We start from the raw sequence: 27,984 nt of genomic DNA on the forward strand, positions 1-27,984 counted from the left end.
CTGACTTTCTTGCTAAACTGGACTGCTGGGCTTTCAGACAGCATGAGATCCATAGACTTCTCTGTCAACCTGTTACATAAGCTTGGTTTGACAAGCCAGGCATTGCCGCTTTCACTGTGTGTTGCAATCGTCACTTATTCACTGAATAGGGATTAGCAAATGACTGGGGAGGAGAATAAATTATTTTGCAGTCACCTGATAGTTTAAATACTATAGTATAGGTAAGGTCTATGCAGTAGCTAATCTGACAGGCATTAGTGCTTCATGCTGCTAATTTCTGCTGACAAACACTGATCATATTTTTATTACACCCTTGCATTTCACCCTGTGCAGCAAATTACTTATTGAAAGGCAATGGAGTGGACAGATCCCATTTCCATATTTTTACTTTTTGTCTTGACTGTTCTGTTTATTATGAAAACTGAAAAATTCTGGAATAGCAGCTTCAGAGAGGATTTTCCCCCAGGACCAAAGCCTTTACCCATCATTGGAAATCTGCATATAATGAACCTGAAGAGGCCCTACCGGACTATGCTGGAGGTAAATCTTTTTGGTGTTTGTATTGTCACATTGTTCACCAAACCACATTATCCCAAAGGTCAGAGGGTATCCTCCATCCCTTCTACCTGTCACTATCCTGATGTGTGATGCAATGTTAAATATAGGATCATTTTGCCTGACCCTGTGGAAAAATTATCCAGTGTGGGTTGAGCAAGAGAGACAGAGCTTACAGATAGAAACCTGCAGTGAAAACCTGGCCTAATTGAAGGCAGTAGCAAAACTTCTATTGGTTTCAATATGACCAGGATCTTACCTATGATGTCCATTTACTTTGGAATGTTATGGATCCCTAACATCAGTCATGTCATAGAATCACAGAATATCAGGGTTGGAAGGGACCTCAGGAGGTCATCTAGTCCAACCCCCTGCTCAAAGCAGGACCAATCCCCAACTAAAGCATCCCAGCCAGGGCTTTGTCAAGCCTGACCTTAAAAACTTCTAAGGAAGGAGATTCCACCACCTCCGTAGGTAACCCATTCCAGTGCTTCACTACCCTCCTAGTGAAAAAGTTTTTTCCTAATATCCAACCTAAACCCCCACAACTGCAACTTGAAACCATTACTCCTTGCTCTATCATCTGGTACCACGGAGAACAGTCTAGATCCATCCTTTTTGGAAACCCCTTTCAGGTAGTTGAAAGCAGCTATCAAATCCCCCCTCATTCTTCTCTTCCGTAGACTAAACAATCCCAGTTCCCTCAGCCTCTCCTCATAAGTCATGTGCTCCAGCCCCCTAATAATTTTTGTTGCCCTCCTCATGTCCATGAGCCCAGCATTGTATATAAATGTTCACATGCTTATACTTGCCACATCTAGCATAAATTTGACAGAGCTTCTTAGTAATTCTAATGCATGCTAGAAACTGACACAAAGGTCTGATTTTCAGCTGGATCTGAATAGATTCCACTTTGGGGGCACAAGTTTGCGTCAACATATAAGTCTACTCACTATGAATTCTGAGCACAAATAGAAGTTAGACATTTTACTATGCAGTTTATGTGGACAAGTTAGATGTTTCAGTACTCTAACAGCAGGTGCAAATTTGTATCCACAAACATGAATGCCTTCCCTAAAGATCAGACTCAGAGGAGACAGAGTTGTGTTGTATGACCATTTCTTTGAATATTTGTCTAAATTACCCTTTTTGCCTCAACAAATTTTACAAGCAAACTGGACCAAATAGATCCCTGGTGCAACACCACTGACTTCAATGGATGAAGTTGGCCCTCTATGTTTAGCATTTAGTATTCAAGCCTCTACTAGATACATAGATAAAAAGTCTGAAATCTTATACTCACACTGAATTGAAACGTTTAAAATTAAAGAGAACCCTGACTTGAGAAAATATTTTTACCAAATTCTACTCTCAGCTGCAACAGCCTAACATTGGAGTAACTGCCAGGCATCCGGTTTTCGATGTTAAAAGTCTGGTTGGCAACGCAGCAGGGCCCTGGGACTAAGACAGGCTCCCTGCCTGCCCTGGCTCCACGCAGCTTCGGGAAGCAGCCGCCAGGTTCCTACAGCCCCTAGGTGCATGGGTGATGAGGGAGGCTCCATGCGCTGCCCTCACACCAAGTGCTGGCTCCCCAATCCCCTGCCCCAGCCCAGAGCCCCTTCCTGCACCTCAAACTCCTCATCCCCAGCCCCATCCCAGAGCCTGCACCCCCAGTCAGAGCCCTCACCTCCCCGCACCCCAACCCAGAGCCCTCTCCCGCACCCCAAACCCCTCATCCCTGGCCCTGCCCCAGAGCCCGCACCCCCAGCCAGAGTCCTCACCTCCCTGCTTTGAAACCCCCTGCCCCAGCCTGGAGCCCTCTCCTGCACCCCAAACCCCTCATCCCCAGCCCCTCCCCAGAGCCCTCACCCCCAGCCAGAGCCCTCACCCCTCTCCCACACCCCAACCCCCTGCCCCAGCCCAGTGAAAGTGACTGAAGGTGGGGGAGAGCGAGTGACAGAGGGAGGCGGGATGGAGCAAGTGGGGGACGGGGCCTCGGGGAAAGGGCGGGGAAAGGGTGTTCCGTTTTGTGCGATTAGAAAGTTGGCAACCCTACTGCATCACCATCAATGGAGTTACACTGGTTTTATACAAGTGTAGCTGGCTCTATGGTACTGCTTATAATTAGCTAGATTCATATCTTCTGTGGTTGTTGAATAATTGCATTTTTTTTTAATTCAATTGCTTCATGAGATGCATGCAGACAATGAAATGACCAGGCCTGGCCCAAGGACTTGGAAGTCCAGGCATCTGAAAATATATCTGCAATGTAAATAAATCAGCTTCAAGTTTGGACAAAACAAATCTGTGAAATACTTCTTGCAAATAGACTTATGGGGGTGTGTGTACATATAAACAATGAAAATATTTTCAATGCTAACTAAAGACTCTGAAACCAAACTCTCCTTGCCTCTTTGAGCCAGCAGAGGAGGAGATTTGATCTGAAAAGAAATGAAACAAAAGGAAAATGGTAACATGAGAAGCAGAGTTAGGATTTTAAGCTCAAAATGAGGCTAACCTGATTAACGTGTTGGGCAGCTCCTTCACCATAGAGGAGTCCTCAGACCTGCATAGAGCTAATATCTCTGGCTTCTGGGTCACCACCCCACATAGCATCTGGCAAAGAAGTGGGAGCGGGTCTGACTGGTGTGCTGCTGTGCTCCAACAATCCTGGGGAACCAATTCAGCCAGCATACTTTAAAGCAGCCCCATGACTGCTGTAAACTCTGTCTCTGGGCTGCAGTAGAACCGGACCTCAGATCAGGGCGGTGCAACCAGCTCCTTTTCATTCTCTATTCCCTGCTGAGCTGCACCCTGTGGACGTTGGGTACAGACAAGAAACTGTCCCTATATTTTCATGCTCGTCAGCTGAACAGATTGATTTAGACTGTAAGAGCTTTGTCACCATGACTGTATTTATGCAGCACCTAGCACAATAAGGTTCTAGTACTGATTGAATACTTTGGGAACTATAGGGTGACCAGGTAGCAAGTGTGAAAAATCAGGACACGTTTTTGGAGGGGGAATCTATTTGTGTATATAAGACAAAGCCCCTAATATCAGGACATCTGGTCAACTTAGGGCATTATGACCCAGTGGGAGTTAGACACTTAAATACCTTTGAGGATCTGGGCCTATCATAATTAATAATTAAAACATCTAATGATAGCCATATTACTAACCACTGGTTCTTTTTCTCTGCACTTAGGAAAGAATTTGACATTGGCATAACATACAGTCATGATGGCAAAATAGTGTTGAACCAGCTGTGAATTTCACTTCTTTCTTTAAGTCATTGTATTTTCTTCCCCATTTAAGCTGTCCAAAAAATATGGCCCAGTCTTCAGCATTCAGATGGGATGCCAGAAAATGGTGGTGCTGTCGGGATACGAGATGGTGAAGGAGGCTCTTGTGAACCAGGCAGATGCATTTGCAGAGAGACCTAAAATCCCAGTATTTGCAGATACTTCAAAAGGATATGGTGACAGTTTTCTTGTTACTCATAAGCCTAACTTACTCAAGCAAGTGGAATGGTTTCTCTGTGGAGGGAGCAAATGGCTTAGGGGCTGGCATGCCAATTTGGATCAGTATGTATGTCAATCAGCATAAATCAGGAGTAACTTCAGAGAAGTCCGTGGACTTGAGGCTAAAAGTGGTGTGAGTGAGAGCAGAAACAGCCTTAATGAGCCATGAGTTCCTTAGAACTACTCATACCCCCTGTACCCATGTCTAAGGGAGACTAAATTGAGGTCACATGCTGTAAAAGCATAAGGAGATGGGCACTGACATGGCAGCATTGCCGACTTTCATGATATTGTTGTGAGTCTCATGATATTGGGTGTTTTTATAAAGCCCCAGCTCCTGGAATCATGTGAAACATCTACTCGTAGTTAACATACAAATTAGTTTCTAATGCTGGTGAGTGTGTTTCAGGTTCCACACTGTGCTGCTCCACAGAGGATGTGAGTCGTTACAACCCCAAATTACAATAGCTTGGCTGTTTAGCTCAAACAGTAGCTGCTAGTGCTTTTAGCACTGGAGGTGCTTGATTTAATCCCCTTTGTATCAGCTGCGAAAGCCCCTGTTGCACTAGCTCTGGTTGAGGTAAAAGCTTGAAATATGAATCGGAAAGGCTGAAAATCCAGAAGGCAAGTACAGAATATACAATTTGTTGGTTTTTTTAAATTCGTTACTTTTTAAAATCTTATTATTTTTTGGGACCTGACTGGTGACTTTTAATGCTTGGGGTTGACAATATGGGAATAGTCACCTCTCTAGTTTCACTTACACCTTCCCCTGCCTCCCCTTCTGGGTCCTCAGCCACCATCATAGGCCCCAATCCTCCAAAGAGCTCCATGCAATGGAATTCTGTGCCAATGCAGAGCTAATACCAGAACTGGAGTAATTAGCCTCTCTTAACCATTGGTGGGATGGTTGTAAATAAGTCTAGGGCAGATAATCTTGCCTATTCAGGAAAGTACATAAGCAAGTTCTTTACTTTAAGCATGTATTTAACTCCTATTGACATCAATGGGACTTAAACTATGCTTAAAGTTGAGCATGCACTTAATACTTTACTAAATAGAGATGTCTTCCTGAATCAGGGCTTCACTGAGTACAAAGGAGTATGATTGAGAGGAAGGGAATGTACCTTGGGTATGACCTCTGAATTTGGCCCATGCTTGAGATAATGATTTTTCTGGATGTTTTTGTTAGACTGAGTGATTATAAAGCTCAACAAATATGTCTTATAAATTACAATTTAAAGAACTCAGATAAATTCTTTGATCTAATTTACCACACTGCAAAACCATATAAAATCAATATCATACAAAAACCATTCTGATTACTGTAGTTTATAAATAATTTGTTCATTTATTATGGTGTATCTTAAGGCTGGTGGAAGTGTTTCTCATTTCAAAATGTCCATGATACTGGGATGGAAAAAACATAAAAAAATGTTGATTACATTTTCACGAAAAAAATCTGTTCTATCAGATGTGCAACTGGGCAAACATTTTCAACATTCAGATTTTCAATGAAAATTTTTGTCTGAATTTTGACCCCAGAAATCCCCCAAAAACTTAAGAACAATTTCATGAAAAATTCCCTCCCCCATTTTTGACCAGCTCTAGCGCATCAAAACGAATGTTCTGGGTGTAAGGTTATATCTCTAAGAAGCATTTATTTTAATTATTCTGCTGACTTGAAGCTCTCCCTCCACTTCAGGTATTATTTTTTCTCATGGCAATAACTGGAAAGTGATGCGAAGATTTACTCTCACGACCTTACGAGACTTTGGAATGGGCAAGAGGGCCATAGAGGATCGGATTGTTGAAGAGAACGGATTTCTGACAAAGGATATTGAATCTCGTAAAGGTGGGTGTGTGTTTCACTTCACAGACACTTCTAACATTTGTTGCATGTGCCTCTGAAGAGGCACCAAGACAAAATTTGTCATCATCTCATCCAACATCCACCTTTTTAGGAAATGTCACCATCCAGGTTGTGTTGATTTTGACATCTTTTTTTCAGCAACTGGTTGCACTGCAAAGCATTTTGTGAAGCCGTGAGATTTTTACACCACTCCATTGCTCTCTTTCTGCTGGGCACGCATGGCCTGCTCAAGCCAGCCTTTCGATCTAGAAGGCGTGAAACCATAGCCCCCCCGCTTGTTCGTCCCCAGTCGGTGGGACCTGGAAATGGAAGGCCTCATGCACTGTGAGCCATGTGAGCAGCTCTATTAAACTACTGGGGCAGATGTTCCATGGACAAAATGTGTCTCTCCGTGTGCGGTTCCTCCATTAGTGACAATCTTTGATTAGTTCAGAGGCACCAGGAATTGAAATGAAAGGGACCTGCAAGAACAGAATATCTATAAAACAAACACATTTGTTTCCCTAGTTTAACATAGAGCCCTAAATGCCCTTTGTTGTAACATGCCCTAGAATAGGGGACATAGTCCTAGATCCTCAAAGATATTTAGGTGTCTAATTCCATCTGAAATCATTATACCTTTGAGGATCTGAGCACTAATATACAGTTAGTTTTCTTTTTATTCAGTATCATCCAGTATTATGACCCAGTATTATTCTTACTTGGCTTTTTACTGTGAATTGCAGAAGACAGCTGTTAGATTATTAGAGTTGGGTGTTTGTAATGACATGTGGCACTTATCTATATACAGTTTGTGAATGGTGTTTGATTTTATCAGCTCTCTGCATATTTATGCCCTTATGGCTGTCCTCTACTGTATTCTTGAATCATACTTCTTGTGCTAAGGAGAGGGAGGCTGGTGTCTGGATGTCTGCCTCTAAATGGAAGTCTTTGACGATCATCAGTTGAATGAGCCTTGCCCTAGCAGAACAATGGGATGGTTGCAACCTAAGTAAAACCAGTTTTTCAAGTGTGGACTCTGTTGAATGGTAACCACCGGAGAGAAGTCCTTGGTTACCTGAGGGAGGTTTTGAGGCTGACCAGGAGATTCACATGACAGAAGGGATTAGAAGTTACAAAAGGAGCAGGTCTCTTCTGAGCAGCTTTGTCACACCAACCAGAACTGGAAGAGAAAACTGACCTGGAGGAGTGAGGTCTATGAGAGGGGACCTGTTAGGGTTGCCAGCTTTCTAACTGCTGAAAACCAGACCCCCAAGGTCCCATCCTCACTCCCCTTCCCCTCTTCCCCCTGCTTCTGCTCCACCTCTTCTCCAAGGCCAAGCCCCCGCTCACTCCTTTCCTCTCCTCCCTCCCCCTTCCTCATCACTGGGTTGTCTCTACCTCCCACCCCCAACCCCCAGCTGGGCTCACTCTGCTCTGGGGCTGGGACAGGAGTTGTAGCCTGGCTCAGAGCCTGCCTGTCTGCAGATAGGAGGTGGAACTGGCTGACCAGGGGCTGGCACAGGTTGATGACCCAGCACCTGCATCCCACCCCCAAGCCCCGGCGGTAACCAGACTTTTGGTGTCTGGTCAGTGCATCTGACCAGACACTGCCAGGTCCCCTTTTCCACCAGACTTTCTGGTTGAAAACCAGGCATCTGGCAACCCTTTCTGGGACCCTAAAAGACATTGAACAGATCCCAAAGAAGGCTCAAGAGTGGTGAGGAAACTGAGGCATACAGGGAGGGGAGGTTGAGGGAGGGTACAGTTTGGGGGTGCTGGAGGGGTATGTGTGCACTGGGAGGAGGTATTGGGGAATACTGGAGGGGCTATCTGGGGGTTGCTGAAGGGAGACCTGCAGTCTCATGCCTGAGGTAGGAGGGAAAGTCGCTCCCTGTCATGGTGGCAAGGCGGCTGGCTCAGACCCAGGACACAGTGCCAGCCATCAGTCAGCACCTCCCTACGGGATTCTCCCTTACCCCAGAGTTGGGAGCCAGAGCTGGGGTTGGCGGGAACCTGCAGCTGCGGGGAATGGACCAATCAGCTGTGCCTGCAGGGGAGGGACCAGTTGGGGCCCAGAGACCTGCTGTTTCTGAGCTGCAATGTCTGCTCCGCAAAAATCCCAGACATTTCCTCTGATTTGAAAAATCCACCCACTCAGAGGGTTGCCAGGCATCCAGTTTTCGACCGGAACGCCTGGTTGAAAAGAGACCCTGGTGGCTCCAGTCAGCGGCACAGGGAGGGACCCAGGGCTACGGCAGGCTCACCGCCTGCCCTAGCTCTGCGCGGCTCCCGGAAGCGGCCACCAGGTCCTTGCAACCTGTAGGTGCATGGGTGGCCAGGGAGGCGCCGCGTGCTGCTCCCACCCTGAGTGCCTGCCCCACAGCTCCCATTGGCTGGGAACTGCAACCAATGGGAGCTGCAGGGCCGGCGCCTGCAGGCATGAGGGGAGTGGGTGGAGCCTCTCTAGCTGCCTATGCGCCTAGGGGCTGCAGCTTTCTGTGAGCTGCAGTAAGTGCCGCCAGGACCCCAAACCCCCTCCTGCACCCCAACCCCCTCATCCCCGGCCCCACCCCAGAGCCTGCAGCACCAGATGGAGTCCTCACCCTCCCCCCTTCCGCACTCCAACCCTCTGGCCCAGCCTGGAGCGCTCTCCCACACCCTGAACCCCTCATTTCTGATTCCACCTGGAGCCTCTACCCTCAACCGGAGCCCTCACCACCCTCCCATACCCCAACCCCAACTCCCTGCCCCATCCCGGTGAAAGTGAGTGAGGGTGGGGGAGAGCGAGCGATGGAGGGAAGGGGGGGGATGCAGCAAGTGGGGGCAGGGTCTGGAAGAAGGGGCGTGACAGGGGGCAAGGTGTAGATGTTCGGTTTTCAGTGCCATTCAAAAGTTGGCAGCCCTACGAAAGGCAGAGGATCAAAAAAGAGGAAATGTCTGGGAAAACCTGGATGAATGGTAACCTTAACAGAATCACACTTCCAGAGAATGGGTACTGGACAATCTATGCCCAGGGAGCGAGCCTAGAGGCTGAAGAAAGAGACAGTGCCAGAAGACTCTCAGAGCTTAAAAGATCACAGAGCCAGCAGATGGGCCCAAACCCAGCAGCTTGGTGAGTGTCGCGAAAAAGGACTTTTGGCCTATGATAGTGGTTAAGGCCCTAGGCTGGAACTCAGGTAGAGCTGGGGTCAATGCCTGAGTCTGCCAGTCTTCAAGAAAACCACTTAATCTTTGCTTGCCTCAGTTCTCTATCTGTAAAATGGGAATTAATAATAATTCTTGTCTCCACCCTTTTTCCTGTCTATTTAGGTTGTGAGCACTTTGAAGCAGGGACTGTTTCTCGCTATGTGTATTTACAATGTCTATCACAACGGTGCCATGATCTTGATTTGCCGGCCTCTAGGTACTACTGTAATAGAAGTACATTGTAATAACTCACTATTAACCATGCTCTTTGCACAATCTCTTCTTGCATTTGAACACTGTTTTTAGGAAAGCCCTTTGAGATCACTACAATTATAAATGCTGCAGTGGCCAATATCATTGTGTCAATATTACTTGGAGAACGGTTTGACTACAAAAACCCCACCTTCTTAAGACTGCTAAGTTTGATGAGTGAAAACATCAGGCTGGCTGGAAGTCCGTCAGTTACGGTAATTCTGGTGATTTTAAAGTCACTATTCAAGTTCATGCAGTACTCACACCGTAACTGTGTGCTGTATACAGTATATGACATCAAATCATTTCTACCAATCAGAATAGTCCAACAAATTAGAGGATGATACATATGTCTATCTAGCTCTACGCCCCTACGCTTACCATCATATTAAGTGGGTGTCTGCCTGATATTTATGGATTTATCCTCACAACATCCATGTGAAATATTATTTTCCTCATTTGACTGATGGTGAAATGAGGCACAGAGAGATTAAGTGACTTGCCCTAGGTTATGTAGGAAGTCAGTGACAGAGCTGGGAATTGAACCTACCTCTCCTGGATCCACACGTAGTTCCTTAATAACAAACCCATTAAACCTGTCTGAGAATAATTCATCTGAAGTACTGTGGCAGTTGTGTATCAAGTCTGGAGGACATGAACCAAACTAGCTCTGAAATGAATTCCTTAGTAGTTCATATATTTCCCAGCATGGTGGTAGTGGAAATACAGGTAATATCCTTCTGCTCCAGAAAAACTGAGTGTTTCAGTTCCCAGAGTACCAGCACCTCTAATCCCCTCTAGTGTCTCTGAGCACAGCCCCTCTAGGTCTCATGCCCTAGACCATCACCTGCCTCTCAAGATGGAATCCTGGAATTCACCCACTCTCAGACTAGGTCCTAGGTTGCACTCCCCTGCTTAACAACCACGATCACTCCAGCAGCAGGTCTGACCTATACAGAGGCCTTGGGTATTGGTGCATCTTGATTCATTGATCACAGATTCCAAAGTGAAAGGGTCCATTGCAATCATCTAATCTGACCTCCTGTATCGCCCAGGCTGTCGAACTCCCCCCAAATAATTTCTAGAGCTGATCTTTTAGAAAAATCATCCAAGCTTGATTTAAAAATTGTCAGTGATGGAGAATCCACCACAACCCTCAGTAAATTGTTTGTGGTTAATTACTCTCACTGTTAAAAATGTACACATTATTTCCAGTCTGGATTTGTCTAGTTTCAGTTTCCCGCCTTTGCATCATATTATACCTTCTCTGCTAGACTGAAGTCCCAATTATCAAATATTTGTTCCCCATGTAGCTACTTATAGACTGTGTGATCAAGTCACCCCTTAACTTTCTCTTTATTAAGCTAAATAAATTGAGCTCCTTGAGTCTATCACCATAAGGCAGGGTTTTCTAATCCTTTAATTGTTCTTGTGGATCTTCCCTGAAATCTCTCCAATTTTTCAACATCCTTCTTGAATTGTGAAACCAGAACTGGACCCAGTATTCCAGTAGTGGTCATACCAATGCCAATTATAAAGGTAAATAATCTCTCTACTCCTACTTGATATTCCCCTGTTTATGCCCAGGATTCCCAGGATTATATTAGCTCTTTTGGCCACAGCATCACAATGGGAGCTAATGTTCAGCTGATTCTCCACCCCCACCCCCAAATCTTTGTTAGAGTCACTGCTTCCCAGGAGAGAGTCCCTTATCATGTAAGTATGACCTACATTCTTTGTTCCTAGAGGTATACATTTACATTTAGCCATACTAAAATGCAGGGCTGTACCTAGGGCGGTTTGGGGCCTGGAACAGAAGCAAAAGCTCTTCTTCAGGTGAAAGGGGCGGGGCTGGGGGTAGGCTCCCCCAGCCAGTGGTCCACACACTGCCCATGTGGCACTGGCCAATTGCGCCAACCCGCAGGGCTCCCCAAATCCCCTAGGGACAACTCTGCTAAAACGCAAAGCACTTGCTTGCGCCCAGTTTACCAAGCAATACAAATCACTCTGACCTCTTCATTATTTACCATTCCCCCAGTTTTTGTGTCATCTGCAAATTTTATCTGTGGTGATTTTATGTTTTCTTCCAGGCCACTGATAACAATGTTAAATAGTGTAGGACCAAGAACCGATCCCTGCAGAACGCCACTGGAAGCACACCTGCTTGATGACAATTCCCAATTTACAAATACATTTGGGGACCACACCATTAGGCAGTTTTAATCTGTCTAATGTGTGCCATGATAATTCTATATCTTTCTAGATTTTTTATTACAATGTTGTGCTGTACCAAATCAAAGGCCTTATAGAAGTCTAAGTTTATTACTATTATCTTTATCAACCAAATTTGTAATCTCATTAAAAAAAATCAAGTTCATTTCACAGAATCTGTTTTCCATAAGTGCATGCTGATTTCCATTAATTACATTACCCTCCTTTAATTCTTTATTAATCAAGTCCCACATCAGCTGGTCCACTATCTTACCTGAGATCAATGTCAATTATCCAAGTCACCCCATTCACCCTTTCTAAAAATTGTCAAAACATCTCTGCTTGTGGCACACAATAATTTAGTCTCATCCAGGTTATTGGGCTCAATAAGGGGTAACTGGCTGGGGCCTCCCATGTGTAGAAGATCAGACTAGATGATCTGGTGTCCCTCCTGGCCTATGTCTGTACCCTGCTGTTCTGTTCCCTCCGGGGCAATGACAGTAGTAATTAGAAACCAAAAAGCCTCCTTAGGAGAAAGTATTATTTATTTAGAACAAAAAGCAATTCAGAGAAAAAACAATCTTAAAAACAAATGTTTAGGACAGTGACGAAGCTCCTCCATTCCTGTCTCTTTCTGGCAAGTCTTTCAGTGGTTCCCCAGCTGTGCCCCAGCTCGGCTTTTTTTTCAGCTCGGCTTCCACAGCTCTTCGTCATGTTGTTTTCGGGCAGCCTCGTTTTCGCTTGCCTTCAGGTGTCCATCTTATTGCTACTCTGGTGATGGAGTCAGTTTCCATCCAAAGCACATGGCCAATCCATCTCCAACGCCTCTTGCTCATATCTTCTTGGCTGCACTGTGTGAATAGATCCTGGTTTGAGATTGTTCGGGGCCGAAAGATACGGAGGATTTTTCTGAGGCAGGTTAGATGGAATGAAGACAACTGGGACATGTGTCATACTTTGTCATTCCCCAACATTCTGCACTATAAAGTAATGTTGAAAAGTCTCCTGTATGCATGTCTAATTCTTCCCTAAGGCTGTCCATGCCCTGGGCCCAATTCCTTCAGACTCTTCCACAGAACCTGTCAGTATCAGCCTGCCGCCTTAGAGTAGTGACCCCCTGGACAGCCCCTGGTGACTGACCACCCCCTACCTCATCAGAGATTCAGAGAGCTTAAGGCCAGAAGGACCATAAAACTATCTAGTCTGACCTCCAGCATATCACAGAACATTAAATTTCACCCAGTTACCACTGTGTTGAGCCCAATAACTTGGGTTAGACTAAAGCAGTGGTTCTCAGCCCACGGGCCACTTGTGGCCCAATCAGCATGCAGCTGCAGCCTATGTGACACCCTCAGGACCATACAGGTAGGATATCTATTGTGTGGATGCAGCCCACATAACACATAGAGAGCTGCATTTGTGACCCACAATGGTAAATAGGTTGAGAACCACTGGACTAAAGCATTTCAGTCCCGAGGAGACTAAACTGTTGTGTACCACAGGCAGAGAACAGGAGAGACCAAGGTGCCACCAATGCCTGAGGCACCTGCTGTGGTGTGGAAATGATGAGGTAGGACATACCCAATTGATTCTAAAAGGTGACTCTCGGCTGCCAAGGAAGGTGAAATCCCACGCTTCTTAGAGGCCTTTTAAGTGTTTAGTGTCTCCCAGCTCCCATCCCAGCAGAACAAGGCCTGAGGGAGGAGGCAATATTCTTGAAGCAAGCAGTTTGGGCCATTGTCCGTTAAGTCTGTACTAGACTGTTCTTATCTCAGATGCCATTGTGTGGCTTCCTTGTTTGTCCTTCCTATAGCCCCTATTGAATTCACGCATTATAGTTTATAACAAACATTCCCCTACACTAATGTGTGTTATACAGTCCATCTAAATAACTAGGATACAAGTCAGTATTCATGGATTCTCCTACAGGATTCATAACATTTATTCCGTTTCAGCTCTCCCTTCTGTCACTACTGAATTTAAAAGAGAATCTGTATTAGCAGTAGAGCTGGTTGAAAAATGAAATGAGACTTTTGAAAAAAAATCATTTACTTGTGTTTTTTTCTGTACAAATTTGACATTTCAAGGTTTTTTTTGACAAGCTCTGGTTAGCAATATAGAGCCTCTGAGATACAGTTGAGCAGTTCTGATTCCATCCAGTGGAGGGCAGTAGTTACACATACACACTGTCCAGATTGTTACAATATATACAAAATGCCACTACTTAATCTACCTTCTGGGATACATGTTCAAGTGATAGAAAATTCATGATTGCTGGGTGGCACAATGCCAAAGGTGAAAGACCCAGGATATACAGCAGCCTCGGAATTCTTGCCCCATCCTGTGCCTCAAGACAGGCGGGGCCCCTGAGGATATGGGGCTTGTTAGCTGCTTGTACCCCCAAGCACAGCATATAATCTTCCTGTGCCTCAATTTACTTATCTGCAAAATGGGCATAACGACAGTCACTTGCTTTTATGAATTGCTTTTAGATCTTTGGCAGATAAGTGCTATAGTAAGTGTTAAGTATTCTCATTACTTATTTTTGCTCACTCTGCCGTCTTAAATTCTTTCAGCTATATAACATGTGCCCAGCCCTTGGATTTCTACTCAGGAATTACAAGATTCTTTTGCACAACACAAGTGAATTGCATTCTTTTATACGGCTTACTTTCATAGAACGCCTCAAAGAACTGGACAAAAATGATCAGAGAAGTTTTATTGATGCATTCCTTGTAAGACAGCAAGAGGTAATTATGATTGCTGCAGACTTGTATGTTTCCTTGTCATATTTTATATTTAAAAACAAATTTGCATGGAAATTTAGCATTGGTAAAGTATGCACCTAACAAACTAGCAGAGTTGAGCAAAGAGCTTGCTATGACTAATGTATACAACAAATTTTGGCCCCAACTTTGCAATAAGAATTGCATGAGTGGAACACTTGGCCAGCATGGAGTCCCACTGGTTTCAGTAGTTCAGGAAGTCTACCTATGCAATTCTTGCAGCAACCAGGGATCAAAATCTCTTTCATTGCTAGTTGAATATCCCTCAGTTAATTGCAATTTCCTCAAATGTATTCATTGTTTGAATTTGCTTGACAAATGTCTTTCCAAATGTTTACTTGGAGAATCCAGAAAGATTCAAACTTCTAATTGTTTTGGTTACTTGTGATTGGCCAGATTAGTCACATAGTATTTCTTCTATTACTATTTTATTATTACAATAGCACTTAGGAGCCCTAGTTATGGGCCAGGACTCCATTGCGCTAGGCAGAGTACGAAAGACAGAGTAAATAGACAGTCCCTGTACCAGAGAATTTACAGTCTAAGAATAAGACAAGAGATAACAGATGGATACGGAAATGTGAGGCAATGTGGACATGGGGAAGCACAGGGAAACAGTGAGACAATATTGGTCAGCGTGATAGGCCATGGTCTCAGTAGATCAGTGGCTTAACTGCTGTCAAGCTTTCTGTAGGCATCACAGCAAAAGAGAGTTTTAAGGAGGGATTTAAAGAAGGACAATGTGTTAGTTTCAGAGATGCTTGTGGGGAGCTCCTTCCAATTGTTTGGGGCAGCATTGGAAAAAAGAGCTGACTGAGGGGATATCTGAGCCATTAGTGATTATCTTTGAAAAGTCATGGAAGATGGGAGAGATTCCAGAAGACTGGAAAAGGGCAGATATAGTGCCAATCTAGCCTGGTAAACCCCCAGACTGAGGCCTTGGTGAAGACCTACAGAGGTACTGGGGCTGCAGAGGTGTACCCAGGGGATAGGCAGAGGCAGCTGGTCCTAACCCCTTGCCAATGATGAGTGGCCATTACACTGCAGTGAGTGTAGGGGTTGGATGATGACTGGCAGTAGCCACTGAGGCAAGGTGGGTTTAGAGGGTTGGGGGTTTCTGAGAGACCCAGAGTGGGGGTACTGCTGGGGTAGAACCCCCAGGTAAAGGGGCACTGGGGTCCGGGAGGGACATGGGGCCTCAAGCAGGTGAGATACCGGCCAGCAGAGGCCGCTCCAGAGCTGGCATTGAGCTAATTCCCAAGACGACCAGCAGGAGACGCCACGCCGGTGAGTCATCACTCTGCTACAGGTTGAACATTAGGAAAAATTTCCTAACTGTCAGGGTGGTTAAGCACTGGAATAAATTGCCTAGGGAAGTTGTGGAATCTCCATCATTGGAGATTTTTAAGAGCCAGTTAGACAAACACCTGTCAGGGATAGTCAAAATAATACTTAGTCCTGCCTTGAGTGCAGGGGACTGGACTAGATGACCTCTCGAGGTCCCTTCCAGTTCTATGATTCTATGAAAACACTAGAGCGTGTGTTTGAAACTATAACAGCTGGGCAAGGGAGGCTGGTGTCATTAGTCAGTTGAAGCCAGGACTCGACATCTTAATAGTGAATGAGAGATGATAGGCAGGGTGGGAAATGGTGGTGAAGGGCCTTGAAAGTGAAGACCTGATAAATTTGAAAACTGGTCCAAAATCAATAAGATGAAATTCAATAAGGACAAAATCTGCATTTAGGAAGAAAAAATCAAAAGCAAAAACACAAAATGAAGAATCACTGAGTAGGCAACAGTTCTGCAGAAAAGGATTTGGGGGTTATAGTGGATCACACATTGACTGTAAGTCAACACTGTGATGCAGTTGAAAAAAAGGCAGATGTCATTCTGGGATGTATTAACAGGAGTTAATGTAAGAAGCAAGTGATAATTGTCCAGCTCTGCTCAGCACTGGTGAGGCATCAGTAGGAGCACTGTGTCCAGTTTTGGGCACCAGATGTGAACAGAATGGAGACAGTCTAGAGGAGAGCAAGAGGATGGGGAGGCACTGATCAGCAGGGCCCGCTGGCCCGGGGGAGAGCTGCTCAGCATCCACCTTCTTTTCCGCATGGGTGCTCCAGCCCCGGAGCACCCACAGAGTTGGCGCCTATGTATGGAATCCCTGTCATTGGTGGTTTTTAAGAACACAGTTAGACAAACACCTGTCATGGATGGTCTAGGTATACTTAATCTTGCCTCACCATGAGGCAATGCACTAGATGACTCTTGAGGTCCCTTCTAACTCTACATTTCTATGATTGTCTATTGGAAGCAATCAGAAGGGGAAGCCAGTGGAGGGATGCAGAGAGGGGTGTTTCCTTGGGTAGAGGGGCAAGCAGGCCACATTGAAATGCATTTTCTATGAATAGTCTTGCCAGGAAATGTCAGTATCTCAAGTATTTGCAGAAAGGTTGGTATGCTTGATCAAAAGGAACCGAATTTCCTTTTTTTTTTTTTTATTATTTCCCAGCTGCCCAGACGTGTATACAATTCACGTGCATCACAAAAGAATGAGAGAATGAACTACAAATAATGATCAAGTATAAAAAGAGCAAAAAGAATAGGGCGTGATTATGGCTTAATGGGTCAAGCAATGGAGTGGGACTTGGATGATTGCTGGCTTTGCCGCTCATCTCCTGGGTGGCTTTGGATAAGTCATTTAGCTTCTCTGTGCCTCCATCTCCCTATCTATAAAATGGGCATAATGACATTTGCCTCCATTATAAGCACTTTGAGATCTACTAATGATTGTTTATGAAATAGGTATTAATGTTATTAAGAGTCCATTCGCATTGCCACTGAAGCCTCTAGAACAGATACAACTGACATCAAGAAGAGCAGAATCAGTGCCCAGTAGGCTTTGCATATGTAACCTTTACTGGCCAGGACTAATTCAGTGCAGAATATTTCACCATCATAGTGTTACAATAATCACCTGTCCTGATCTCCATTGTTTGTTTAGATGCATGAGTACAGATGGTTGATTGTGCAAGATGGCAAGCTGCACATGTGTGTCTCTGAGTTTGGACTCAATCACATATGGAGTAATTGTCCTGAGCTGACTCAGTTAGGTCTGGAAGACCATGGATTGAACTGTATTCAGCATGTTAGCTTCCTAAGCCTGTGACACTCAGGCTGGTTGTGGCTGCATAGGAAAAATACACTTCTCTATGAGCTTGATTGTGGAAGGTGCTGAGCACTCTAACTGTGATCCAGTGAAACACTTAAAACATGCTTAACTTTAAGCATATTCCTGATTCCTGGCATCAGTGGCTGTACCCTTGTGCTTAAAGTTAAGCACATGCTTAGGTGCTGTGGTGAATTGGATCCAGAGTGCTCAGCACTTTTCAGGACTGATCCTTAGTAGAGAAGATACCTATATGTTTCTGAGGGCATCTGATCAAAGCCCTCTTGGTTTTTTTACATTTATTTTTTACTATATACTTTATTATTCAATAAATATGTTTTAGCTCTCCATGTTATAACTGCCCACTGGAGTTCTTTGTGTGTTAATCTTTTGGGGTTTTTTTCAGGAGAAAAGTAATACCAATGGATATTTCCATAATGACAACTTAATAAGCCTTGTGAACAACTTGTTTGCTGCTGGCATAGAGACCACTTCCACCACGCTGCGCTGGGGACTTCTGCTAATGATGAAATACCCCCAAATTCAGAGTAAGTGATTTTGTGACAGCTGCTAGCTTGGCTGGCACGGGAGGGTTGAACAGGAAACCTGGGGAGCTAACAGCATAAATGGCTACAGCTTTTGAGTGAAAGAGTCTTGCTTGACAGCAGAGAGCTGTAACAGACTCATATCCTCAGTAGATCAGGCACAGAGTGGAACATGGAACACCCACTTACCAGTGGGTTATGCTTTTATTTCCTTAGAGCCAGATTCTGATCTCAGTTACACCTATGTAAACCTGGAGCAATTCCATTCTACTCATTAGAATTGCTCCAGACTTACACTAGAATTTTGCTCTTGATAAGCAGAACAATTCAGAGCAGAATTTAAATGGTCATAACTGTGAACACAGTTGTAATAATTGAGACCATGCAGACCTACTTGAATTGTGAGCCTAACCCATGGAAAGTGGGTGAAGGGCCATGAATTGTCACAATGACAAGTTATATGAAATTTTTTAAGAAAAGATTTAAGAAGTAGACAAATGGAATTAATTTAAACAGGAGGAGGGGGAGGAGGTCTCTAGTGGATATTGTTATGAGCATGACTAGTAAACAAGAGGAAAAGGGAACCAGAAATCAATGGATCAAAATTGTTACTTTGGAAATTAGGCCTAACTGGTGCACAAAATAATGAGAGGATGGACCGTTCTACCCACCACTCTTTTGGGGTGGACCTTAAAAAGATGCTTGGGAAATTAAACAAGGAACTTCTACAACCACCGCGGTTGCAGCAGAAGGATTTTTACCATAACACTCAGACTTTATTTCTCCAGTAGGGATGCTTGGCCATCATCACTGCCCCAGTAAGGACCCAACCTGATACATGTGAGATCTTGTTCGATCTTCCCTTCCCTCGTGCGTCTCTTTCCATCCCTCACAATCTTCCTCCTGTCATGTGTGTGTGTGTGTGTGTCTCAGCTTTCCACCTGATCCTGAAATCAATTGCATTGTACTGCACCAACATGACCTGGTGAGACAACCCATCCAGCTCTGGTTGGCCTAAGGACCAGTGAAGCAGAGGGACCTGAGCCGACCAACCGGATGATATTCTTGGCCAGGGAAGAAAGCTGGGGTCCAGAGCAGCAACTGTCATGGCCCAATCTGTCTGTGACTGACCCGCTGCCCTGTATTCTGAAAACATCAACAAAAGCTGTATTTCCCCGATCTGACCTATCTTATCTCTTCTCTCCCTTCTGTTTCTATGTGTTTTGTCAAAAGCAGGAAAGCGAATGTATTCCTGACTTAAAATTAAACAGAAATAATCCATTTGTCCCCACCAAGAAGGACTGTTTGATAGAATAAGAAATTTTAACCAGTATTCACCCTCTCAAAAATTTAAAAAAAAAAAAAAGACGTTGACAGATTTTCATTGTTTGTTTTGCATAATCACTCCATTTCAGTTGCAGTGGTTTTTGCCTTGTTTTGATTCTTTCCCTTTTGTACATTTCCATCAATACACTTTTAACCATTGACATGAATTTCCTAATGTGCTTGCCATGGTACTAGGCAGGCCAAGGTCTCTATATTCCAAACTCCAAACCTTGCTTAACACTCTTTAATATTGGACCGTGACAGGGTCACCTTAACATCCTTAGCTCTTTGGGCTCACATATTCCATCTAACTTAATACAACAGAATATGACCCTAAGTTTCTGTCTTCCTCCAAACTTGAAGACCCTCCAAGATCTTTCCATAGATAATTATTATAATTAGGGATGGTGAGAAAATTTTAAGGAATATAAAATTTTGCCTTCTCTGCCCCCACAAAAAATAGACACAGCTTTTTTGAACATATCTTTGGTGGTTCCCCATATTCCATCCAGCTCTAATTACTTGTTAAATCCCAGCTTTATGTTCATCACTGTACAAAACAGAAGACAGAGTCCATGCCCCCAAGGAACTTCCAGTCTCAATAGACAGACAAAATAATACAAGATACAAAGGAACTGATCTCACCTGTCATGTGTTGAGCTAGTTTTAGTAAGCCATGCAACAGCTTGCTTGTATGCCTTCGAGAGACAAGGTGGGTGAGGTAATATCTTTCATTGAACCAACTTCTGTAGGTGAGAGTGACAAGCTTTTGAGCTTCCACAGGCCTCTTTTCTGGTCAAAATGGTGTACTCCATGCAGCGTTACCTGATACAAGGCACACGTGAGGTCACACTGTGCAGAGGTTTGTTCTACAAAGTAGAATCCTCCATGCAGGCTGGACAGAATTGTCCCACAAGCCAGATTCATCCTGCCAGCTGGGCAGCACACAGTAAGTCGGGCATGCCTTGCATATATAGACCACACACCACCAGCTCTCATTTACATCACTACAGCTCAACTGGTCTCAGTGGAGTTATTCCTGATTACAATGAGGCGAGGTCAAACTCTGGCCACCTATGTACTGAAGGACCCAGAGTCTGGTTCTATAATAAAGCAAGGTTTTTTGTTGTTGCTGGTTTTACTTTTATGCTTTTGCAGTTGCTTCCCCTAACTCATTTCTATTTGGTGGCTTCTTGCCTGAAGGCTGCTTCAGGGCACCACAGGAAAAATCCTTTGTGCATGAAATTGACAGAGTCAACAGGGAAGCCTCAGTTGCAAAGACATTGAAAACTGTTTGAAATAAAATCCTGTATTAATCACTGGTCACAGCGGCCCACAGCCTATTTGATTAAGTACAGAAGAGCATGATCTAGTGGTCTGATGCAAGCCTGGGTGCCAGGATCTCCTGAATGCTGAACTGATTGTGGCCTTGCCAGTCTCTGTAAAAATGAGGATAATAGTACTCATGCATCTCGGGATTGTTGGGAAGTTAACTAGTTAATGTTTGTAAGTGCTCTGATGGTTAAAAATAGAACTGTGCAAAGATGGAAGTTCCATTTCATGAAGGCTTTTGAGATTTCCCCACAGGGGAAAATTCAAAAAAAAAAAAAAAAAAAAAAGTTTGGGGGCAATTGAAATATTTTTTTTCAACAAAATCAAAATGTTTCATGTCAAAAGTTGACATTTTACTTTTGTATTATATTATCAAATAAAATACATAATGTAATACAATAAAAATTAAAATGTCTAGACAAAAAGTTGTTTCAGAGAGAAAGAATCAAAATATTTCATTGCAAAAATGTTTAAAATGGGACATTTTTGACATTGCCAGAACTTACTTTTCCCCAGTTTTCTTCCAGAACAAAATTTCAGCAGACTTGACACGATTTCATGAAGCATTTCAGTTTTAACAGAAGGGCATGTTCAAGCAAATATGTTCCATCAAAGTTTCTACGACCAGCTGTAGTTGAAATGACTGTATATTATTATTTGGCAGGCCAAGTAATAGGATAGGTTACCTGTGTGTTTTTGGAAGTTCTCTATTTAGTTTTGATATTGACGAGCAAATGTTTATAAGCTCTAATATTGTCAGCACCCCATTATTTCTGGAAAGAGACACAGATTTTGGAGAGCTTACAATATCACTTTAACATGAGCTTGTGCACCTCTCAAAGCCACAATGCACAGCATTTATTATAATAAATGAATTCTGATCTCTATTGTATTTTCTCAGGCAAAGTCCAAGAAGAGATTGCAAGAGTTATAGGATCAGCCCAGCCACGAATTGAACATCGAACTAAAATGCCGTATACGGATGCAGTTGTCCATGAAATTCAGAGGTTCGCTAATATCCTGCCCATGGACTTGCCTCATGAAACTACTGAGGATGTTACTCTTAAAGGCTACTTTATTCCAAAGGTGAACAGTTTGTGGTATTGCTTTTCTTGTGATCTGCGACATCGTTAAAGTCCTGGTTCAAATGATTGACCCTTTTAAGTCCTGGTTCTTTGTTTAATGTTGAATCTCATTGGAAGTCCCATGGCAGTATTTGCAATAGCATCATTCACTTACTATAGCTTAAACAGTAAGAGGGGGGAGGGATAGCTCAGTGGTTTGAGCATTGGCCTGCTAAACCCAAGGTTGTGAGCTCAGTCTTTGAGGGGGCCATTTAGGGATCTGGGGCAAAAATTGGGGATTGGTCCTGCTTTGAGCAGGGGGTTGGACTAGATGACCTCCTGAGGTCCCTTCCAACCCTGATATTCTATGAAATGCTTATACCAAGCTTTAGTCAAGAGACCATATTGACCTATAGAATAACTCCATTGACTTGATTTACAGGGAACTTACATCATCCCCTTACTGGCCTCTGTACTGCAGGATGAATCTCAGTGGAAGAAACCAGATAAATTCAATCCTGAGCATTTTCTTGACTCCCAAGGAAAGTTTGTAAAGAAAGAGGCTTTCATGCCTTTTTCAGCAGGTACTTTCTATTTTCGTTTACTGCTGTGGGGATAGATATCCAAGATTCAACAGACTATAAGATACATTTGTGAATCTTTAAATCTCATCCTCTATTTGCCCCTTAGAGGTTTTTAAGAACAGGCCAGACAAACACCTGTCAGGGATGGTTTGTCTTGGTCCTGCCTGAGTGTGGAGGGGATAGACTAGATTACTGTGATGGGGTCCCTGGGTGCCACCTGGACTCTTGAACCACTGAGCCCTCTGTCCCACCAACCTGGGGTAACCCTCCCACTTTGTGATGCTATTGTCAAGCCTCAAATCTCTGGCAGGCACAGCACTACACAGACATCCACTGGCAGGGACACACCCAACTGAGTTAAATGAATGCTTCTCCCAGCCACTCATGAACCAATAATAGGGAGGCTCCAGCCAATTCTCCCCAGTCTTGCTCCCCAGAACTGTGCCATCTTGCCCTGGTCAGAAGCCTGACCCCTGTAAGTTAATTATTCAGTCTGTCCCTCCCTTGATGTGGAGAGGACACACACTAGCCTTTGTAAACTGAGCTGAGATTTCTCAAGCACTTCAACCAAAACTTTAGATAAAATGTAAAACAGATTTATTAAGTACAGAAAGATAAATTTTAAGTGATTATAAGTAGCAGGCATAGAAATCAAAGTTGGTTACAAGAAACAAAAATAAATTTGTTGTCTGAGTTCTACAAACTAAACAGGATTTGAATCAAGCAGTGTCTCACCCTGACAGATGGTACAAGAAGGGTACAGATCCTCAGTATACAGGCTGGAACTGCCTTCCAGCCTGAGATCACCCTCCCGCAGTTCGGTCTTTGTCCTCCAGACGTGTTTCCAGGTGTTGCATTGTGGGGGGAGTGCAGCCAAGTGATGATGTCACTTCCCCTCTTTTATAGTTTCTTCCAGCTTGCTGGAAAGATCTATGCTGTGACTTGGGAGGTCAGTCAGCCCCCATTGGTCAACAGTGTCCATTGCATATGTGCTCTCTCAGAAGTCTCCACTGTATACATGGGATAGTGGATTCTTTCCTTGGTGGGGGTTGACATTCACTGCTGTCTGACTACTCCATTGTTGTACCTGAAAAGCTGGTTGTGAGTGTTCCCAACCTCACAACATATTTCAGTGACACACACATAGCAAAACTTCATAACTTCACATACAGTGACAGCACATACAGTCCAACAGGATATTAATGTTCAACAGCTCAAGACTTTTAAAATTATACCTTACAAGGCATACTGTGTACAAAATATATCCTAATTATAAGACAGTGGTGAATATGGGGGTTCCAGGGTGGTGCTTTGAAGTATAGAGTTTCACAATGACATCTCGAGCCCTACATTTCTGTAATTCTGCATAGCAGCTGTGACCCAGATGGGTTATTATCCGCCTATATCTGGCTGGGAGGTTGCGATCATTCCTTTCTAATGAGGATCTTGCTACAATCATCCATGCCTTTGTCACTTCACTATTAGGCTACTCCAATACATTCTATGGCTCCGATTAAGGTGATCTTCAGTTGACTTCAATGGGACTTAAGCACTTGCTTAAAGTTAGGCTTCAGTTAAGGACAGTGCTTATCTAGGTATGTCTACACTGCAATTAAAAACCTGTGGCTGGCCTGTGCCAGCTAACTTGGGCTTTGGCTAATGTGCTGTTTAATTGTGGTGTAGACATTTAGATCGGGCTGGACCCCAGCTCTAGAACCTGCAAGGTGGGAGGGTCCCACAGCTTGGGCTGGAGCCTGAGGCTAAAAGTCTACACTGCAATTAAACTGCTCTTTAGCCCAAGCCCTGCGAGCCTGAGTTAACTGGTTGGGCCAGCCATGGGTGTCTAATTGCAGCGTAGACATACCCCTTTGAGGTTACACCATAAATCAACTCAGAAGCTGAAAAAAGTGCACTTACTACATGGGCTGGTATGTTGTATGTATTGATGACATATACATACATATTAATAACATTAGCTCATTCTCATATTTATTATTTTTGTCCTCTCGATTATTTCAGTTCTTTCCTTGTGGTGTACTTGTAAAGTTTACAGAGAGTATGAACTAGGAAAGCCCCTTGTGCCAACCTGCTTCAAGCATCCTTTATTTAGCTACGTTAAAGGCCACAGCCATATATGGACATTGTACCTTAACTCATCACTATCTATCTAGGTCAGGGGTTCCCAAACTTGGTTTGTGGCTTGTTCAGGGTAACAAGCCACAGTGAGACGCTTTGTTTACCTCTTCCCGCAGCTCCCATTGGCCGGGAACGGTGAACCGTGGCCACTGGGAGCTGGGAGCGGCCGTACCTGTGGACCCTCAGGTAAACAAAGCGTCTCGTGGCCCACCAGGGGATTACCCTGAACAAGCTACAAACCAAGTTTGGGAACTCCTGATCTAGGTGAAAGTCCCAGGCATATGTATGGTTTCAGAGTAGCAACCGTGTTAGTCTGTATTTGCAAAAAGAAAAGGAGGACTTGTGGCACCTTAGAGACTAACAAATTTATTTGAGCATGAGCTTTCGTGAGCTACAGCTCACTTCATCGGATGCATCTTAGTTCAACATACAGGATGTGGCCTGTAGGTAGGTCCCTTGCTTTACAGCCAAACTACTTTAACATAAACCTATAAACCTATTATAATAAAACAATCAAAACCCTAAGAAAATAAGAAACCTATAAGAAAAGATATATAGGTAAGCGAGCAGACTAGCCCTATAGGCTACACAAATAGTCACAAAAATTTTGAAAGTAACTAAATGCTGTGGGGTCTTGAAGCAGACTGTTTTTCACAACATTTGGCCCTGATTCTTTTTTATTTTCAAAAGTTGGAGTTTTCTTAAATGAAATTTTTCACAAAGTCAAAATTATTTGATTTAAAAAATTCAATTCTAAAAAAATGGCAATGGCGAACAAAAAATAATCCAAACTCAAGACTGAAAGTGAAGGAGGAAAAAAAAAAAAACCTTGAAAATGGTAAATGAAAAACAAAAGCAAAAGAAAACCCTGAACATTTTTTTTAAAAAAATGGGAGGTTGGGGGTCTTTGCTTGGTTGAGGTTTTTAATTTCTCCTGGAATAGCTGCCAGGAGAATTATTTTCAAAAATATGACTGGTGCAGCCACTAATATAGTATTTTTTAAAGAGCAAATTTGTTCCTCTCGAAAGGTTTAGACTATAATCACTTTCCATTTTGTTTACTAGTTGGTGTATTTATAGGAAGAAGTCCTGTTTTAAGTCACACTTGTTTATTCTTGAAGTAAATCCATAGTTCTACTCTGAACTAAGAAGTTTACTAAGAAGTTGTGCTGTGGTTTTTATTCCTTCTCAGAGTTAAACAAGCACCTGTTTTTTGTTGTGAATTTCATTACAGGTCGGAGGATCTGTGCAGGCGAGACTCTTGCCAAAATGGAGCTCTTCCTCTTCTTTACAAGCCTCCTGCAGAGGTTCACTTTCCATCCTCCTCCTGGAGTTACCAGCTCAGACCTGGACCTCACCCCAGCGGTTGGGTTTACCACGCCCCCAATGCCCCATAAGGTCTGTGCTGAGTCACGTTCTTAGAGCTCCTTCCCTTAGGCCAGGTCTAACTACAAAGTTTGGCAGATATAAGTATGATGGTCAGAAAATCACATGCCTGACATAGCTAAGCCAGCAATAGCTTCCCCACCCATGTAGATGCAGCTTATATCAAGAGAAGAGTCCTTTTGATGATCTACTTGATGTTGTTCAGGGAGTGGTTTAAGTGTCCTGGCACAATAACTCATTTTGCCAGCACATGCTGTGTCTCCACTACAGGGTTTTGCTGGTATAGTTACACTAGTGTAGCTATATCAGAAAAGCTGTTGTGGTGTAGACTAACCCTTACTCATGTGTATCTTCAGCCCTCCCTCTGCAGACTCTGCCTGGTACACGGCCGTGCACTGGCCTTTGGTTGTGGTTTGGCCCATGATTTGTTAGGACCACATCCTAGCCTCAGTTATACCAATGGGCAACCCCATTGACTCCAATGACATTAGCAAGGTTGCACGGGTGTAACTGGGACTAGAGTCTTGTATTGTCTGTTACGTTGTACAATCTCAGAGGAGCCTCCATGCCTAGCCTAGAACTTGGCCATTTGCAATATCAACACTGCTGTGCAACCAAGAGGCAACGTCCACCAGAGAAGAAGCTGAAACAGCATAGACTGATGCAAAACACAAGGTCAAATGTCGTCTGCACCGAAATCCCCTGGATGTTGCTATCTCCACAGATGCTGACTCTGCATCTTCAGTTGTTATTACTCCCTACGTTGGTGATTTCCAACTCGGTGGGAGGGACATGGGAGAAGTGAGGAGTCTGTTCCAGAGGGAGGTGTGGTGGTGACATTCAGTAACAAAGAAGGAACCTCTGCACTCCCAGGACTGCCCCGACCTCTGAGACTATGTCTACGCTAGGGGATCACACATGTTGTACCTTGTGTAGGAGAAGCTCATTGCACACACTAGCTGCTCCTGGCATCTCTCCATTCCCCACAAAAGCTCCTTCTGTTCAGCCTCCCATCCCGTTCTTTGTCAGGGACGCCCTGCAACCCCCACAACCTCCCCCATGTTAGAGGTTCTGTGAATCTCAGTTCCCCCTCCTCTTATACCAGGGGCCCTTATTTTCTCCTCCTGCCACAGTGGCTCTGTGTGCACCCCATGTCCTAATTCACCTCATTCTCCTCCATGACCAGGGCTCTGTGTGGCCCCTTCACCCTTACCAGCTTCCCCCAATCTCTCCCCATTAGAGGCTGTGTGCTCCCCAGGGTCCTCCATTCTTTCCCCATGGCAAAAGTTCTGTGTGCACCCCCACTCTCCTCTATGTCCCCCATTCTTCTCTATACCATGGATACTGTGTGCCCCATTCCCAACCCCCTCATCCCCACCTTCCCCTCATGCCAGGGGCTTTGTGTGCCCCCCTTCCCCAATTCCAGGGTCCCCCATTTTCCACCCCCATGGCAAGGGCTCTGTGTGTGCCCTGATTCCCCCCTTTCCCACCCATATTCCCCATTCCCCCTCCCTCCATACCAGAGTTTTCTAATCTGCCTCCCGCCAGGGGTTCTGTGTTCCCCATTCACCCCATGCCCCCTGTGATGATTTGTGGGGTTCCTAGTAATGTGAGTCACCTTATTACCCTCCCCCTCCCACCTCCAGTGAGAGAGAGATTTGCCAGCTCCCTGACCTCTGCTTTCTCTTAGCTACCCAAGCACTCTCCACAGGGCTATGCAGCCCCCACTTTGCCTTGCAGGTTACCAGTAGGTGCACCCCAGTCCTTTGCCGTGTTCCCCTGTGGTGCCCAGCCCCTTAGCCACTGACCACGCACAGTAACACCAGGTCTGCTGTCCCCAAGGGGCCAGCGATGACACCAGCTCGTTTGATTCAGCTCATGGTCAGCACTTAATACCGTCGGAAGCATAGACGACCTGTGCCTGCTGGCAGTGGCGGGGGGAGGGGGTGCACAACTCAGGAACAGCTCAAGTCAAGACTACCCCCCCACCCTCCCAAGGCAGTCCTCCCCCATGGGAAAGCAGCAGCTGCTCAACAGCACAGCTCCCTGGCTCAGCTGCTGTGTCGAGAGGG

At 44.4% G+C, this 27,984-nt stretch overlaps 1 protein-coding gene across 1 annotated transcript; it reads left to right on the plus strand.

The window, feature by feature from the left end:
- The first annotated feature begins 232 nt into the window (after positions 1–232).
- LOC311518356 (cytochrome P450 2K4-like) lies at positions 233–27,801 on the plus strand. The gene is made up of 9 exons (XM_084624094.1): positions 233–540; positions 3,874–4,036; positions 5,785–5,934; positions 9,427–9,587; positions 14,160–14,333; positions 17,946–18,087; positions 21,644–21,828; positions 22,249–22,390; positions 25,761–27,801. Exons 1-9 carry the CDS (start codon positions 355–357, stop codon positions 25,946–25,948), a joined length of 1,491 nt encoding a protein of 496 aa, XP_084480220.1. The 5' UTR covers positions 233–354; the 3' UTR covers positions 25,949–27,801.
- Positions 27,802–27,984: the final 183 nt, after the last annotated feature.

The sequence above is a fragment of the Lepidochelys olivacea genome, assembly GCF_965140295.1.
Source record: "Lepidochelys olivacea isolate rLepOli2 genome assembly, chromosome: 3".
Taxonomy (NCBI): domain Eukaryota; kingdom Metazoa; phylum Chordata; order Testudines; family Cheloniidae; genus Lepidochelys; species Lepidochelys olivacea.

What these genes read in the sequence shown, in the direction of transcription:
- LOC311518356 (XM_084624094.1), top strand. Translation starts at nt 355, where the DNA reads ATGGAGTGGACAGATCCCATTTCCATATTTTTACTTTTTGTCTTGACT. An exon ending in TCCTTGTAAGACAGCAAGAG is followed by an intron (nt 14,334 to 17,945) that starts GTAATTATGATT and finishes GGTTTTTTTCAG; the next exon opens with GAGAAAAGTAATACCAATGG. An exon ending in GAAATACCCCCAAATTCAGA is followed by an intron (nt 18,088 to 21,643) that starts GTAAGTGATTTT and finishes GTATTTTCTCAG; the next exon opens with GCAAAGTCCAAGAAGAGATT.